This window comes from Acanthopagrus latus, chromosome 18 (assembly GCF_904848185.1).
Source record: "Acanthopagrus latus isolate v.2019 chromosome 18, fAcaLat1.1, whole genome shotgun sequence".
In the NCBI taxonomy this organism is placed as follows: Eukaryota; Metazoa; Chordata; class Actinopteri; order Spariformes; family Sparidae; genus Acanthopagrus; species Acanthopagrus latus.
This window is the reverse complement of record NC_051056.1, coordinates 1188369-1204000: the sequence shown is the minus strand read 5'-3', so window position 1 is coordinate 1204000 and position 15632 is coordinate 1188369. Positions and strand designations below refer to the sequence as shown.

The window sequence follows — 15632 nt, the reverse complement described above, 5'->3', positions numbered from 1 at the left end:
AGGAAGAGGAAGAGGACGAGGACGAGGCAGAGGAAGACCGGAAGCAGGAATACATGCCCTAAGAAGGAGAGGACCAAAATGAAATTTGGGCAACATTAGTTGACCATGTGGTGAACCACGGACTGACGCTGAGGGAGGCTGGACTGAGAGTTCAGCCAAATCTTAGCAGAGATACAGTGGCATCTGTGATCAGGACATTTAGACAAGAAAACAGGTTAGGTTAACAAATCTTTCTACAAAAGTTATCAACTGCATAGTATTTACCATATCAGCACTGTTCATGCTGGTTCCTGTGAGATCCTATGTATTTCTTTCCACATAGGATTCAGGTTCGAGAGCAACAAGGAGGGAGGGGGCCTGTTTTCACACAAGAACAAGAAAGAGCAATCACAAACATGATTCTGGCCAATAATGCAATCTCAGAGAAATGCACGGCGGTTCTTCCCTCGTCGTCTTGCTAATGAAGATATCGCCTGTGATGACGATGAAATTCTCTGGCCTGATCCAGCTTGGCGAAGAGATAATCCCTAATATTTTCCCTGCTGGATTTTCTTTTCTTTTCTTTTCTTTTTTTTTTTGATTGGGTGTGTATTTTATTTTTTGGTGTTATGCACAGTACCGTTGTAGCATGAACATCTTTTGTTGAAATTTTGACTGATTTAGATAAATAACGTATATTTTCATCACTCTTCAGCATTGGTCTTGTGTTGTATTTGGTGAATTTTTAGTATTGTATATTTGCACTTTCTCTGTGTACTTCACTTACATTACTCAAATAACTAATGAGTAGAATTGCTAAAAGTGTTTTTAGGTTAAGCGCAGCAGTGTGTAACTGGTTCAGACAGAATTAAGTCATATGAAACGTGTGTGTTTTCATATGGTAAGAAAATATCATTTTTATAAAGTAGTGTATAGTTTTTACAAGAGCGTTTCATTTTGCAAGGTGTTCTGCTAATTGTGTGTATGGTTGTGCTAATTGTGTGTCGTGTTTTGAAAAACCGAGCCCTCTATTCGAAATCGTGCCTAAGCAATTGAAAAAATCGCAGTGAGTTGTCCACAGCAGCAGGGGGTGGTGGTTCAGCCTAGTTTGGTCTGAAGACCGTCATAGTCGTAGAAGAAGAATCCCTCTAGCCTGTAAGTTTGCTAGCTATTAGCTGTTAGCTCCTTTTTAATGCAACTGTCTGCAGTTAAAACAAAGTCGTCCCTTGTTGCTTCCTGTCTTAATGAACGACTCGGAGCTGTGTTAAGGAGTCCGGTGTTTCTCTTGAGGTAAGCTCGCTGCTCAGCTCATCTCTGTTGTAAGATAACCGTGATGATGCTCGGAAAGCTAACGCTGTTAGCATGTTGAAATAACGTCTGGTCTCATACAGATGAATGTAAACTGAATCCACACATAAGCTCTGAGACTCAACAGGACGCTGACCAACATGTCATTCACCAGCTTGGCTATTATCTTCAGTAGCATTAGCTTATAAACAGTTATATTCACACGAAAGTGGCTACGTATCTCTGAATGTTCTGTGTTTCTGTTCTGATGAGTCTTCATGTTCTGCTATAACTACTCTGTCTGCTGGTACGGTTCTGTAGTGGTTCTGAACAACTCTTATCTCTTCTGCCTCAGGTTCACTGGCTCCTCCTCTTTTCGTCACAAACAGCTGGGAGAACACTTTCAGTCCTAAGCATGATGAATGCATAGTGGTATACAGTAAAACACAGAAGAGCCTCACAGTAGAGACTCTGACACCAGTGTTCGGTATTATTGACTTCTTATTGATCAGATCAGATAATCCATCGTTGATCCCAGAGCAGGAAACTCACGTGTTACAGCAGCACAGGTACACAAAGATGTAGAACCTATATAACAGTTAAAGCAACACTTTGTCATTGTTTCACCTTAAAGCAGCTCTGCATAGTTTTGTAGATCACCTCATTAGTATTAATGGAGTATTAGATATAAACCTATTTCTACAAGAAAAGAAGGCCCCAGAACAGTGTGAAGCTAGAAAGGTGGCAGGGTGGCATTTCTGCATAATGTTGCTTTAAACGTATTGTATGTAAAATAATAGACTAAACAAGAGCAACAAAGCTCAAAGTTACACACAGTAGCAGTAGACATTACCAACAGTTGGTGTACTGTGAGTAATACTGCAGTAGTGTTGAGATTCATAGCAGTACAGAATCTGTCAGATGTAACCGGGTACACCAGTGTTTTACAGGATGTTACATCATACTTCTGAGTTAGTGTCTAATCAGAGCTTTGTTTGTTTGTTTTATTCAAACACTGGACCCTGCACGTTAATTAACATGAGCACTAAAGTCTTCATCCTGGCGATGTGTCATTAAAATGACAGCAGGTTTGGTTTGTCTGCAGATGGAAGGAGACGTATGATTGGCTGCAGATAATAAAGTAAACGCAGTTTCATCAGTCTGTAAGAACATCCAGATATGTTTCTGATGATAAATACTGTAACATACATGGATTTGACATATTTTTAGAACAAGACATATTTTCTGTGGCAGAAACACATGAGATCTTTTTTAATGAATATCTTTTACATGTATATACAACAAGAAAGTGTTTCCTGTGAGAATTTGAAAGATCTTTCTCCTGAGAGTGAAACACATTTGTTACTCTGCAGCAACAAATCATCTGAAGCTGTGAATTAGTTGCTGAGCCCAGCGCCTGCAGATGGAGCGCCATCTGTTTCTGTATCTGAGCCTTGTTTCATGTACATCAGTCCTCAGGTGTCTGCTCTGAGATCTGAACTGCTCATCTTGCTCAGTGAATTGCTTTCAGGATGAACAGTCTTCAACCTTTCCGTCACTGTAAGTCACATTTGACATCTCCTGTCTTCCCTGACACCTTCTGTCTGCAGGAAACGCCGCAAGCGTTTCTTCTCCCATCATGTCTCACAACTACCCATACAGACGACCGCCACTCGACTCTGATCTCAGACCTGGGCCCTACAGTTCGTCTGACCGCCGTCATGCCCCGCCAGACCACGACTTTTACAGGCCACCTCAGGAGTCCTGCTCCTCGTCCTTCCCGTCCTCCTCCTCCTCATCCTCCAGAGGAGTTCAGTGGTCACAGGACGGCGCCCTCAGCATCCTGAGCAGCTGTGGTCTGGAGCCTGCTGACCTGGCTCTGCTCGCCAAGCTGCCCGAAGATGTCCTCAACGTCGAGTCTCTTCCTCATGTCCTCCAACAGATCAAAGGGAAGAGGGGTCCAATCGCACCTCTCGCTCCCAGTGTTCTTTCCTCCTCCTCCTCATCTTGCTCCTCTTATCCTCGCAGCTCTGCAGGTCTACCAGCCGTAAACTTATCTGCCACTGACTGGGATCATCACCACAGCCCGCCGCTCCAGTGCCTGTTGGACCAGGTCACCAGTCCTCTTTCATCTGACCTGGATCGCTGGGGCAACCCCAGGACCACTGGCTCTGTCAGGCTCCATCCACCATCATCCTCCTCCTCTGGCTCCGTGGTGGACTACCACCACAGACTGGGACCCTCTGAGTATGGTAAGGTGGGCAGAGGTGCCAGTCCGGGTCCCTCTCAGGACCTAAACGCTTTCAGCTCGGCAGGAGCCAAAAGAACTCAAGCTTCCCGTTTCTCTGGGTCAGGATCAGCTGATCACAGGTCAGCTCCTCCGCTTGAGCAGCTCCATCAGAAACCCCGTGGGGGACGCCACCAGTCTGAGACCTCTTCCATGAGAAGTAGCAGTCGACCAGCTGCCAACATGCCCTCAGAACTGGAAGCTCTAGACTTCCAGGGGACGACTCCTCCGTGGTACCCGTACTCGTGCTCTCTGTGTGACATCACTGTGATGTCAGAGAGGGTAAGTACTCCTCCTCCTCCTGTGTGGCCGGTTAGTGTTGTAAAAGTACTGCTGTAGACATGTTTGAATAAAGGAGGTTAAAGGTCAGAGTTTTCCTCGACTCTCTCTGTCTGATGGGTTGGGGGGTGATTATCAGACCTCTTGCTGCAGAGCATGATGGGCCATCAGGTGGAGACAGTGATGATTTGTTTTTCTGCTTTTTGTGTTCCAGGTGTGGATCAAACACATAAACGGCGCTCAGCATGCAGACGGACAGCTCGGTCTGCTGCAGCGGTCAGTCTTTTAAACGTCTGTCCTCTGATGTCATGTAGAACAGTCATGTCACTGCATGTCGGGATGTTCCAGGTGTTTTTTTTTACTGTTTTTTTATTTCCTGGAGACTTACCTGAACCAGGACATCTGTCATGATGATTTGTTGTCCACTTGCTTTAGCCGTTCTTCAGGTGTGTCCTGTGGTAGGAAAGTGACTGATGACTGTGGTTTGTATTCCCTCACCTTCTCCCATGTAGCAGGTTCCTTCACTTTGTGCTGAGCATCATAACTCCAGGCTCAGTTACTATGACAGCTCATGCTTGAAATTGACCCAGTCCGTAGCCTCTGCCCGTCAGTCTGAACCTGAGCTGTTTCTCTAACACTTACCTGACAGAAAAGCAAAGACTTTTCCAGTGAGCACCAGTCAGAAAAATTCATGTTTTTAGTCAATCGAGTCAAATAAAGACAATGAGTTAAATAATGATACAATGATACATGTAATGGTGTGTGTTGGGGGTAGGACGGCGACATGAGGCCATACGATAAAATGAACTGTGTAAACATCTTTTAACGTTCAGTGTTGATGTCCAGTGACGGCCTCAGATGTTCGCCTGTAGAATCATTGAACAGGTGAACCTACGTCCCCGCTGACAGCTCAGTCTCAGTACACTGGATCAGACTCAGCTGAGCTGCCCAAAGTACAGTTTCACAGTTGAAGTTAGTTCCTGTTCACAAAGTCAGTCTGTCAGCCTTTCTACACTTTTGTCAATTTACAATTTTGTCTCTGGCAGCTGTGTTCATTTGTTGTTTTGTGTTCATTTTGTGATTAGATGTTTTAATTCTTTGGAGGTTTCCAGAAGTGAGCACCACTGTTTGGCACAGTGGATCAGTTTGATGAGTGTTCGACTTCATGGTCTGATGTACCTTTATGGCTTTTGTACATAGGACAGCTCTGATTGGATAAAAGTTTTAGGTCACACAGGATTAGTTGAATGTGTGTTAATTGTAGTGCTCGTGACTCCCTGGAGGGATGGACTGTGTGTGAATTAAACATCTAAAGTTTAAACTTAATTTCTAACTGTTGTGTCTATCTGCAGTTTTCCTAACTGGGACTGTCGCATGGAGACAGTCGGCAGGTCAGTGTCACGCGTCAGCAATCAATACTCTGGGTTCATGTCTGTAAGGACCCTGGACATTATTTAGTTATCAGGTTTAATTAGGAGAAACTCACGTTACAAACTTGTCCTCTTATTTAAGGACCGACAACCAATCAGAGAAGAGGAAGGATGAAGACAAACCAGGCCAGCAGCCTCAGACAGCCAATCAGGACTCCAGTAAATGATCCTTACTGTTTCTTACATGTTGGTCGCGTCCCCTCATCGCCAAGCTCACATCTGTTGTTTTCTGTGTTTGACAGAGCTGCCGGCCGATAAGAAGTCTCAGAAAAAGGTAGAGACTCTAAAGACGCTTTGCAGTCAAGCTGCACCTGTATGAAGTCATCAGTAATAATTAACACGGTGTGTGTGTGTGTGTGTGTGTGTGTGTGTACACTGTCAGACTTCTGACAAAGGTAAAGTGGTGTGTGTGAAGTTTCCAGCCAACTCCGTGGACGAGGCGTACCTGAGGAAACTGACCGAGCCGTTCGGGAAGATCATCAAGATCATCATGTTTCCATCTTTAGTGAGTTCACGAGCTTCATCACACTCAGGATGAACAAAGCAGGAGTGATCATCTGGCTCTTCTCTCCTGCAGCCAGACATTTAAGGATGCTAAATGAAATAAATGACGTTACAGTGTTGACAAATCCACATGTTGTAGACTTCAGCAGAACCACTTAAGTATTATGTTGGACCTCTGCAGGCGTTCGTGGAGCTTGGCTCCATCGATCAGGCTAAAGACTTGGTGAAGTTCCACGTCAGCTATCCTCCAACTGTGAACGGACAGCAGATGGAGTTCAGGATCAGCAACACCTTCACCTTCCTCCAGGTAGATAATCATCCAAACAGCAGCTCCCACTGAAGGAACACCGAGGGTTGCTGCTTTCCATCTCTCTGTCTGTCTGTTAGGTGTTGAGAGCAGAGAGAGGTTTCAATCCTTGCAGGTGACTGATGGAGCTGCTGACAAAACTAATGATGATTGAATTGATTAGTTGTTACAGTGTCGGCTGTCTGATGTCACCTTGTTAAATGTGAATACTTTCTGGTTTCTTTCCTCTGACAGTAAACTGAAGATCAGAACAAGACAATTCATGAAGTCAGTAATTAGCAATTAAAACAATCCTTGCAGCCTTTGACCATATTTGAGGAGAGATACAGTAAAATTAAATCAGATATTTTATTTATTATTGTTAGTCAGCTGCTTCTGCCTGCAGGTTGGTGTTTGAGTGTTCACAACACGACTGAAGAAACGTCTCAACGTGTGACTGGCTAAGCCTGTATTTATTATTTATTATTTATTATTATTTATTATCACCATGTACTTTAACGTGGAAAATCCTCATCGGGTATCTGACTGAAGTTTATAAAGAGCTCTCACTCTCGTGATCACAAACATTGATCTGGAGTCCTGAGGCTCTTCTGTAAAAAGTTTTATAATTAACAAAACAACACTTAAGTCCAGCCCACTGCAGTCTGCCTGCTCTATTCAAATCATGCCGCAGTGTAAAACTGCTACTTTGGTTCCTGAAAGTCACATCAACATATTTTTCTAGGACACACCTGTAAATGTGGAAACGTGCGCTCATTGCAGCTGTAACTTGATTTCCATCTGACACACAGCAGTCGAGCTGCCCGCTGAACAACCAGATGAAGTGTTGGATGTTTGACTTGATTGTGTCTCTTCAGAGCTCTCGAGTGGTGAGTTTTGCTCCGGCTCCGACAGAAGAGAATGGCCAATCAGATCTGATGAGTGTGGTCAAACGCTTCGGCCCACCGCTATACACTCTGTTCCTGCCGTCCATGGTGAGACTCGTCAGTCTGTTCTGCTTCTCTTCATGAAATGTGAATGTCCTGATGAGGTCGACTGACGTGAGGACAGAGAAAGACAAGTTTTTTTCTGATTGTTGTATTCAGATGCTCAGCCACACGTTACAGTCCTGCTGGACCCAAATATTCAGCTATCAGGACACAGCTTTCAGTTTTTAGGCTGGTTGATTAAAAAGTATTTTTATTCGAACAAACAACAACGTGTCCGACCAGTTATTCCCACTCTGAGTCCCTGAACTCTAGAGTGAAGGAAAAGATAGTAGGACAGTCGTACTTTACAGGAAATCTACTAAATGCAGAATCTTCCAGCTTGTTTGCCATTATTTCTGATGTCTCCACGGCAGCGATAGTTGGGACCAGAGGCATGAGGTTTTGTGGTTGTCTGTTTGTACATATTTCTGTGAACGCATCTCAGTGAAATGACTCCAGGATTTTAAAGAACCAGACTGATCAGATTTTGGTGGTCACAGGTTACTGTGACCTCGCAAAACATGGTTTTGTCCTTAATTCAAGAGTTCATACAATAATTATGACAACAGACTTTATAAACTGATGAAGTGATGACACTTATATACAAAAGGTTAAAGGTCTACCTCATCCTGTTAGTCAGCACTGTAAGAGGACAGACTGTGAGCAGAGTTCATATTTGGTCCAAACTAAATAAGTGAGACATTTCTGCCAGAATCGGACTGAATGACATGTCACGCCTGCAGATACCTGTGTGGACATGTGTGTACCTAAACTGGAACCCCCTCTTTCTAGTTTAATTGAGATTTGATATTATGATCATTTAAATGTATTAATTAATTCATTTAGGCAAAAAGGACGAGGGCTGTCTCTGGCCTGTTCCAGTCGAGTCAGCTGGTTGTGTAAAGTCACTCCTTTTATTTATCATTTAATAATCATTTCACATCTCGTGGGATGATGAGAAAAATCAGCTCACAATAAAAAAAACAAATCAGAATCAATAGTCATCAGAAATCAACTGAAAGAGAAACAAGCAGCTTTTATTAATGACACACCAGTCTGACAAACACCTGATTTAAATGTTTGAGTATCAGTATGTATCAGTAGTATCAGTACCACACAGTTCTGCAGTACTTTACTGTAACATCAGTTATGTTTTTCAGGCATTTGTGGAGATGAAAAACACCCCTGACGCTCAGAAACTAGTGGATTATTATTCCTCCAACACTCTGAGGATCAACAACGACAGCATCAAAGTCTCCTTCTCTGGAGAATACAAGAGCCTCATGTGAGTACCACACCTGACAGAACCATCAGCTCATTCTGATCCACTGATTATTGATCAGAATTGATTCTTAATCCTGCAGGCGGGTGGCATCGGCTAAAAGGTACGAAGAGGAAACGACAAAGAGGACGAGGAGCTCGAGCCGAGAGAAAGAGGACAAGATTACAGAGAGAAAGAAGAGGAGGACTACAGACCAGGAGGAGTCCAGCACCAGATCCAGAGAAAGGTCCACAAAAGAGAAAAGGTCCAGATCCAGAGAAAGGTCCACAAAAGAGAAAAGGTCCAGATCCAGAGAAAGGTCCACAAAAGAGAAAAGGTCCAGATCCAGAGAAAGGTCCACTAGAGAAGAAAATTCCAGATCCAGAAAGAGGAAAACCAGAACCAGGTCCCCAGAAAAGTCTACTGAAGAGAAAAGGTCCAGATCCAGAGAAAGGCCCACTAAAAAGGAAACAGAAAGTTCCAGGTCCACAGATAAATCCAGCAGAGACGAGAGGACCAGAACAAGGTCTAAGTCCAGAGAAAAGTCCAGTAGCGAGAAGAGGTCCGGGTCGTCTGTGGTCACGGTGAAGACTGAGCTAACTGGTGAGAAAACGCTTTAACTGAAAAGATACATCAGAATGTTTTCACACATCAGGATCTGAGGAGAGTTGAAGTTTCAGTTAAGTCCTGCTGGTTACTATGACAACCCTGTAATGTACACTATGTAATCTATGAAGAAGGACTCCAGTCAGTGTTTTCATATTATTGAATTAATAATTGAATTATAACCTTTATTTAAACATCATAACATAAAGTTCTACAGTTCTTTTCAGTCGAACCCGGATTCAAACAGGATCCGAACACCTGGAGCGATGAGCGATGTGCTACAGCAGGGACATGATGGACAGTGGCATCTAAACCATCAGCTGACATGATGATTCACTTATTTACTCTTCACAGTCACTGAGTCCAGGACCGACCCAGATCCGGACCTTCATCCTGTCAGAGAGTCCAAACCTGAGGCTGAGGAGAAGCAGCAGACTGAGGAGGAGGCGGAGTGAGTGTCTCCTGTCTTTAACATCACAACTAACGTCAATGTTGTTGTACAGTCAGTGAGTCTTGAATAAAAGAGTGAAAGTTTTAATCTTGAAAAGAAACTAAAGCAGGAAGTGAACATGTTGCAGGTCTTCTGCAGAGGAGAGCGACCTCGAGGGGATGGAGGTGATCGGAGAGGACGATGTGGAAACTCTGGATGATGCTGAATTAGAGGATGAAGATGATGAAGCTGCAGAGAAAAACTCACCTGACGAAGGTAGGAACCACGGAAGCTCTGAGGGGCAAGTGAGAAAAGATTTTTTCCTGGTGATTCATTTTCAAAGTCTGAATTGTTTTCTCTCATGTTTGTCATGTACGGCATTCAGGAGGTGACACGGATGTGCTTAAAAAACAAACATGCACATGATTCACTCGTATTTCTCTTGAGGGTGATGCTTCAGCTCTTCAGTCAGCTCTCGCCAGTTGACTGCATTTTGGAGTTTCAGGAGGAAGAAGAAGGAAGTTAACGTGTTGTTTGTCTCTTATTCTTTCCAAAATTAAAACAAGAACAAATAATCAGATGGTCTTGATCCACGATACCAGGCCGGTGTTAACTGACTGCCACTGTTTTTATTTCCCACGCACAGATGTTCAGTTTTTGGGCACATGTGTTATATGAGTTTTTCACTGGTCAAAATCCCACTTAAACTCGCTAAACTGTGCCACGCAGAGTGATGACATGTTATTAATATCAAGTGGTGACACACAAATAAAGAAGGAATTTTGGAAGTGGTCTGTTGGAGATATTTCATCACTGGACACAGTGTTGGAGGTGGAGCCCGATTCAGTCCTATGAAGCTGCTCAGTGATGTTCTAAAGACAAAAAAGCTCAACTTCCCAACTGTGAAAACATCTAGATCACCATCTGAGCCTGTTACTTCCTGTTTAATGCCCAGCTAAGTTGAATAGAGATAAAATAATACAGTCTGTTCTGTAACAATGTGACATCACTGATGTAGAATGTGATGATTTACCTGCTACAGGTGGGAATGAGGTCACGTTGGCCCGCATTTAAAAAAGTTGTAGAAATTAAATACAAACAAATGACATGTGTTAACAAAAATACATCCATGTCACCTCACAGGCTGTATAGACTTGTGATCTGGTGGGAAAAAAGTTTTGTCTCGAAACACAACAAATAAGGAGAAAACATTTGTGTGAATTTTCTTTGAGATTGTCTATTTTCTGTGTGTAGAACTGATTTCTGAAATTCAAGAGGAGAAAGTTCCATGTGGGAAAAAGTAAAAAGATAAAAATCTATTTTAGGAGAACTTAATAATACTTTATCATGGCACCAGATCAGAAGTCAAAAAATAAATTAAATCAGATTCATAAAATCCCCATGTCTCTCAAGGCTTCTGTGATGAACACAAGCTGTGACGGATTTAAAGAAACTCTTGTTTTTCAGATGAAGAGGAGAAGGTGAAGGATGAGGAGGAGAAAGAGGGTGATGAGGAGATGGTAGAGAAACAGGAAGCCATCAGTGAAAGGGGCCGAGAGGAGGAGCAGACATCAGAGACTGCAGAGACTCAGCTAGAGGACGATGAGGTGGAGTTGTTTTTGGTTTTAATATAAATTTCTGGTTTTGATCATAATTGTATTTTGAACCAGTTTGATCCTGAATGATTGATCATTGTTACGTGAGCACAGCAGCAGACTGGCATTCGATCAGTCAAAGCACTTTTGGCCCAAAGTTCAGTGCGAGTTTTGTTTCTCCAAACTGAATCTCTGATATCAGGTCAATAAACACAAGATCTTTGTCTAACTGGACTCTGTCCTGTGTGTTGGTCTGCAGGAGGAACCAGACCTCCCAGTGAACCTAAAGAACTGCATCACTCTGGATGAAGTGGGACAAGAGCAGACTGAAAACCGAGGTGAACCCAGAGCTGAAACTTATGAAACATACTGATTCTGCTTGACTGCCAGTAGCATTTCCGTATTACGTGTTACGTGTTTACTCCCATGTGCCGAGTGTGTAAGTTTTCAATTTGGATTCATCTGGTTTTAAGTTTTTCTGAGAAACAGTGACACAGCGCAAAAATTTGTTTAAGTCAGGACAGAATACTCCTGACTCCCGACATCAATTCGCTAACGTTAGCGAACAGCCACCCAGCTAGCCACAGGTAGCTGTGGGAGCTGCTTACCAGACACCGAATCTCCTCACCGGCTGCAGGCATGCTGGCGGTGTGTGAATCCTGCCTCCCCACCCTCTCAAAACTGAGGAACAGCGTCTCTGGTCTTAAGGCTGACCTCAAACAGAAGGACAGAATCCTTATGGATTTCTCCACTATCGCAACGAACCAGGCGAAGCTGATCTCCCGCCTGAGGACATCCGGCGCTGGTGACCGGAGCATGACGACCATGGCACTGGGGCTCATCGATCAATTTGACATCCTAAGCTTGCAGGACCTGCCCATCCAACTGGTCGTGGCTCTCACCAGCCCAGGATCCGGGGTCCACCAGTCCAGCTCGATCCCTCCCCTCCATCTCGGCCAGGAGAAACCGCAGCCCGGCGCCATAAACCTGAACCTCAGGCTCCATCCAGCGTCGCCCCATCCCGCCGCACCTCCAGGCAGCCAGTGGAGCGGTGCACCCCCTCTGTGCTGGTTGTCGGGACCTCCATGGTCAGGCACGTGCCAGCTCAGTGCCACCCTGAAGCCAGCGTAAATGAGGTCGCATCCTCTGCCCTCACGCTGAGCGCACAGCACAGTGCGGCCTCCACGCTGGTCCTGGAGGCCGGCATCAACAACCTCAAAATCCAGCAGTCAGAGGTACTAAAACGGGATTACGTCTCCTTCGTGGATCCCCTTCTGGACACGGGGAAGTGGCTAATTATCGCCGGCCCGCCCCCCCACCTCGGTATGGTGACGTCACGTCAGCTGTGGCTTCAGGGGTACTGCCTGACAAAAAGTATCCTGTTTGTTGACACTTTTGCAGTGTTTTTAAACGTACAGCACAGACATTAAAAAGCCTGTGCTGAGCGCACGCTCTCTTTTAAACAAATCACTTATCATAAATGATGTAATTTTAGACAATAATTTAGACAGCATTCTCCTTACAGAGACATGGCTTGGCACTGATGCACCTGTTGTTCTCTCTGACGCTTCCCCACCAAATTTTAACTTTTTATTTTCTACAAGAGGGGGACAAGTGGCCTTGGACTGGGATCTCTCCCAGTGTGCTTGGCCCCCCAAAGGTAGCTTCCTCCACGCAACAGGTCTCGCTGCCCAGCCATGTCTCTTTAATGACAGCTACTGTATGTGTGAGTGTGAGTGTGTGTGTCTGTGTGTCTGCGTGCGTGTGTGAGTGTGTGTATGAGTGTGTATGTCTCTGTGCATGTCTGTAGGGGTTGGAGGGTTGTGTTCTTTTGATTTTTGATATTTCTTGTCTTGATTTTATTTTGCTGTTTCTCATTTTCTGCTGTTGTTTGTAAATTTCTGAGGTACTCTGAGATACTTTTTTGAAAAGCGCCATATAAATAAAGATTGATTTGAGTTGATTCATGTTTTAAGTCCTTCAGTTTGAGCTGAATGTTGTTTGTTTGTTGCAGATGAAGACGACCCAGATGAACCCAAGGTAAGGAGGAATTATTTAAGACTGTTAATCAACAGTTGAGTCATTCAGACCTGTTGTTGATCATATTTTGTTGGTTTCCAGTCTCTGTCCAACCGAGTGATCTACTTCAGAAACCTCCCGCAGCATCCCTACACTGACCAGGAGTTCCTGAACCTGGTCAAAGATTTTGGGACACCGGTGCGGTACTTCCACAGGACCCAATGTGACGTGAGTTCATCTGCTTCATTTCTTCTTTTCCCAGTTCATCCTGAAGCTTGTTAAAATCCTCCAACTGAAATCGAATTGCCTTATCTGCAGTCAATCATGTCAATGATTGTATCATCACCATCATATTCAACCAAGTGAAGAATGGTGGAGGTATTCGTGTTTGAAAATGACTTCCTGTTATTAATGTGAGGATTGTGAAGTTCTGGTCTCTGTGATGTTTGGGTAATCAGAGTACAGCTGGAGGATTTTATACCTGTATATAATAATATATATATAAAATCATGTTCTGTCTGGAGGTGAGTTGGTTCTGCAGTAGATGTTGGTAAATTTAGCCTCTCGTCACTTCATCTGCATTGTTTGTTTGTGTGTTTCAGGGTTTCATCGAGATGTTGACGTCTACAGAGGCTCAAAGAGCCGTCAAGGAGCTGGGCATCAAACATGTGACATTAAAGGGCTCCAAACTCGTCGTCCAGATGTCCACCAAATACAAAAGACTCAGCTACGAGTCAGTGTCTCCAAACTGTCTCCATTCAGTCCTGTTCACTCATCACACATCTGTGGTCACTAGCCCCTTTTAGATTAGAAAATGTGGTACATTTGCAGCAAGGTACAGGCTGCAATGTGCCACCTTGACTATTCTTTTCTTTTCCAAAAAGCCGCCACTGGGGTAGGCGTAAACACGTGACATGTATCACAAAGTTGGCCCTGAATAGTGAAGTAGGTCGGATTTGTCTTCAAAGTAAGAGCTTTACATTGTACCTCATTGGAGTTTAGAACTGGGTTCTTAGCGGGGGTCTTTTAGTTAGAAAGTAGCAACCGTTAGTCACTTGCCGCTACAACAACAAGCGGACAACGAAGACAGCTACAGAGACCGAGGAGACGCTGCATCTCCTGGATCTCAGCAGCTGTCCAGTTGCTCATCTTGATGTCCGCAGATGAAGTGATGGACTGACTGCTGTGATCAGCTGTTTCCTGGTTTTAAAACTCACCAGCTATGGGTCGCACAACAGTGCAGGTCATCGACACCTCCGCCCATCTCACGCAGAGGCCGGCACATCCACGGCTCGGATTTAGGTAGCTGGTTTTACTATTACTAACTGAATCCCTGTCCATCCTGTTCTCACAGATTTTCTGACGCTCTGGTGGTCGAGGAGAAGGGCGAGCGCAGGAGTTGGAGCAGTGGGAGGAGCGAGAGACTAAACAAGGACGAGTCCAACAGGAAGTCTGAGGGGAGGGAGGAGTGCTCAAAGAAAGAGTCAACACCCGAGAAGACTCCAGAGAAAGAGTCAAAATCTAAAAAGAATCAAAAGAAGAAGTCCAAAACGGCAAGTAAGAATTCTTCAGAGTCCAGAAGATCTCCAGAAAAGGAATCAATTTGCAAATACACATCCGAAGAGACCTCTAGAGCTCCAGAAAACAAGTCGGCCAATAAAGAGACTTCAGAGGAAGAGTCAGTATTCAGAAAAAGTCCAGAGGAGGAGTCACATGACTCATCAGAAAAATCCTGCAGAACAAAGACAGAAGAGAAGGACTTGACAGCTGAAAAGACTCCAGAAACTGAGTCATTCGCTGAAACAAGTGAAGAAAACAAGATGTCAGAGAGAAAGACTGATGAGAACAACTCTGTGCCTGGGGACAATGAGGAGAGTCACAAGACAGAAGATAAGATGGAGATTGAGGAGGAGGAGACACCAGGACCACAAACTGACCAGGTACACACACTTGAATGTTGAATGTTGGAAGCTCTGGAACACAATCAGAGCTCACTAATGATCAGAGGTCTGTTTTTAGGAACCTGCTGCAGATCGGCCACAACAACAGTCTGAATCTGCAGGGGGTGCTGCGGAGCTGCAGGAACTAACCAAACCTGTTGGTGAGGAAATACACTTCAACTGTTTGTGATTGGACCAGCAGCAGTGACGTATTCACAGTCACCTCATCATGTTGTTTTTTTCTCTCCTGCAGGAACCGAGTTTGTTCGACCGGTCGTCGGTTACTTCTGTAACTTGTGTCAGGTGATCTATGCTGACGAGGAGGAAGCCAAACAGCAGCACTGCAGCAGCCTGACGCACTACAGGAAGTACCAGGTGAGTGTTCAGTTTCCTGTCGGCCCGCTTAGCCGTCTGCTGCCGATTGTTAACAGAACGTTTGTGTTTTCCAGGAGAAGACGGGTAAAGACCCATGGACGAGCTGAACCCAACGAGAACCACCTTGTTCTTGGATTTTTATTTTACTCACATCTAGAGGAGGAATAGTAGAAGGATCAAAACTTGAAACAAGCTTCTGTTGGTTTCATTTTATTTCTATGGTTCAAAACCTGATGTTGTTGAGTGACTGTCGACTGTAAAATGAGCTGGAACTGAAAAGTTGTAAATTCTACAATAAAACTGTGACTTTGTACTTAACAATGTTGAGTTTTCTTCTTTTATGGTTAAAAAAATAAAATCACATT

The 15632-nt window shown here is 44.2% G+C and overlaps 1 protein-coding gene across 5 annotated transcripts; it reads left to right on the top strand.

The window, feature by feature from the left end:
• The first annotated feature begins 1117 nt into the window (after positions 1 to 1117).
• matr3l1.1 (matrin 3-like 1.1) lies at positions 1118 to 15585 on the top strand. 5 transcript variants are annotated; one of them, XM_037076332.1, is made up of 24 exons: positions 1118 to 1269; positions 1622 to 1835; positions 2877 to 3835; positions 4047 to 4108; positions 5185 to 5223; positions 5345 to 5421; positions 5505 to 5536; positions 5645 to 5767; positions 5948 to 6073; positions 6931 to 7047; positions 8202 to 8326; positions 8406 to 8585; positions 8640 to 8905; positions 9263 to 9359; positions 9487 to 9614; positions 10806 to 10945; positions 11193 to 11271; positions 12948 to 12973; positions 13055 to 13180; positions 13555 to 13685; positions 14307 to 14892; positions 14972 to 15053; positions 15146 to 15267; positions 15342 to 15585. In XM_037076332.1, the coding sequence occupies exons 3-24, from the start codon at positions 2906 to 2908 to the stop codon at positions 15372 to 15374; spliced, it is 3627 nt and encodes a 1208-aa protein (XP_036932227.1). In that variant the 5' UTR covers positions 1118 to 1269; positions 1622 to 1835; positions 2877 to 2905; the 3' UTR covers positions 15375 to 15585. The 5 variants fall into 5 exon arrangements, with proteins under 5 accessions (XP_036932227.1, XP_036932225.1, XP_036932228.1 ...); XM_037076333.1 differs by having other exon boundaries at positions 1119 to 1269; positions 2877 to 3518; positions 3621 to 3835; positions 8406 to 8905; XM_037076330.1 differs by having other exon boundaries at positions 1622 to 1753; positions 8406 to 8905.
• The last annotated feature ends 47 nt before the right edge of the window (positions 15586 to 15632 follow it).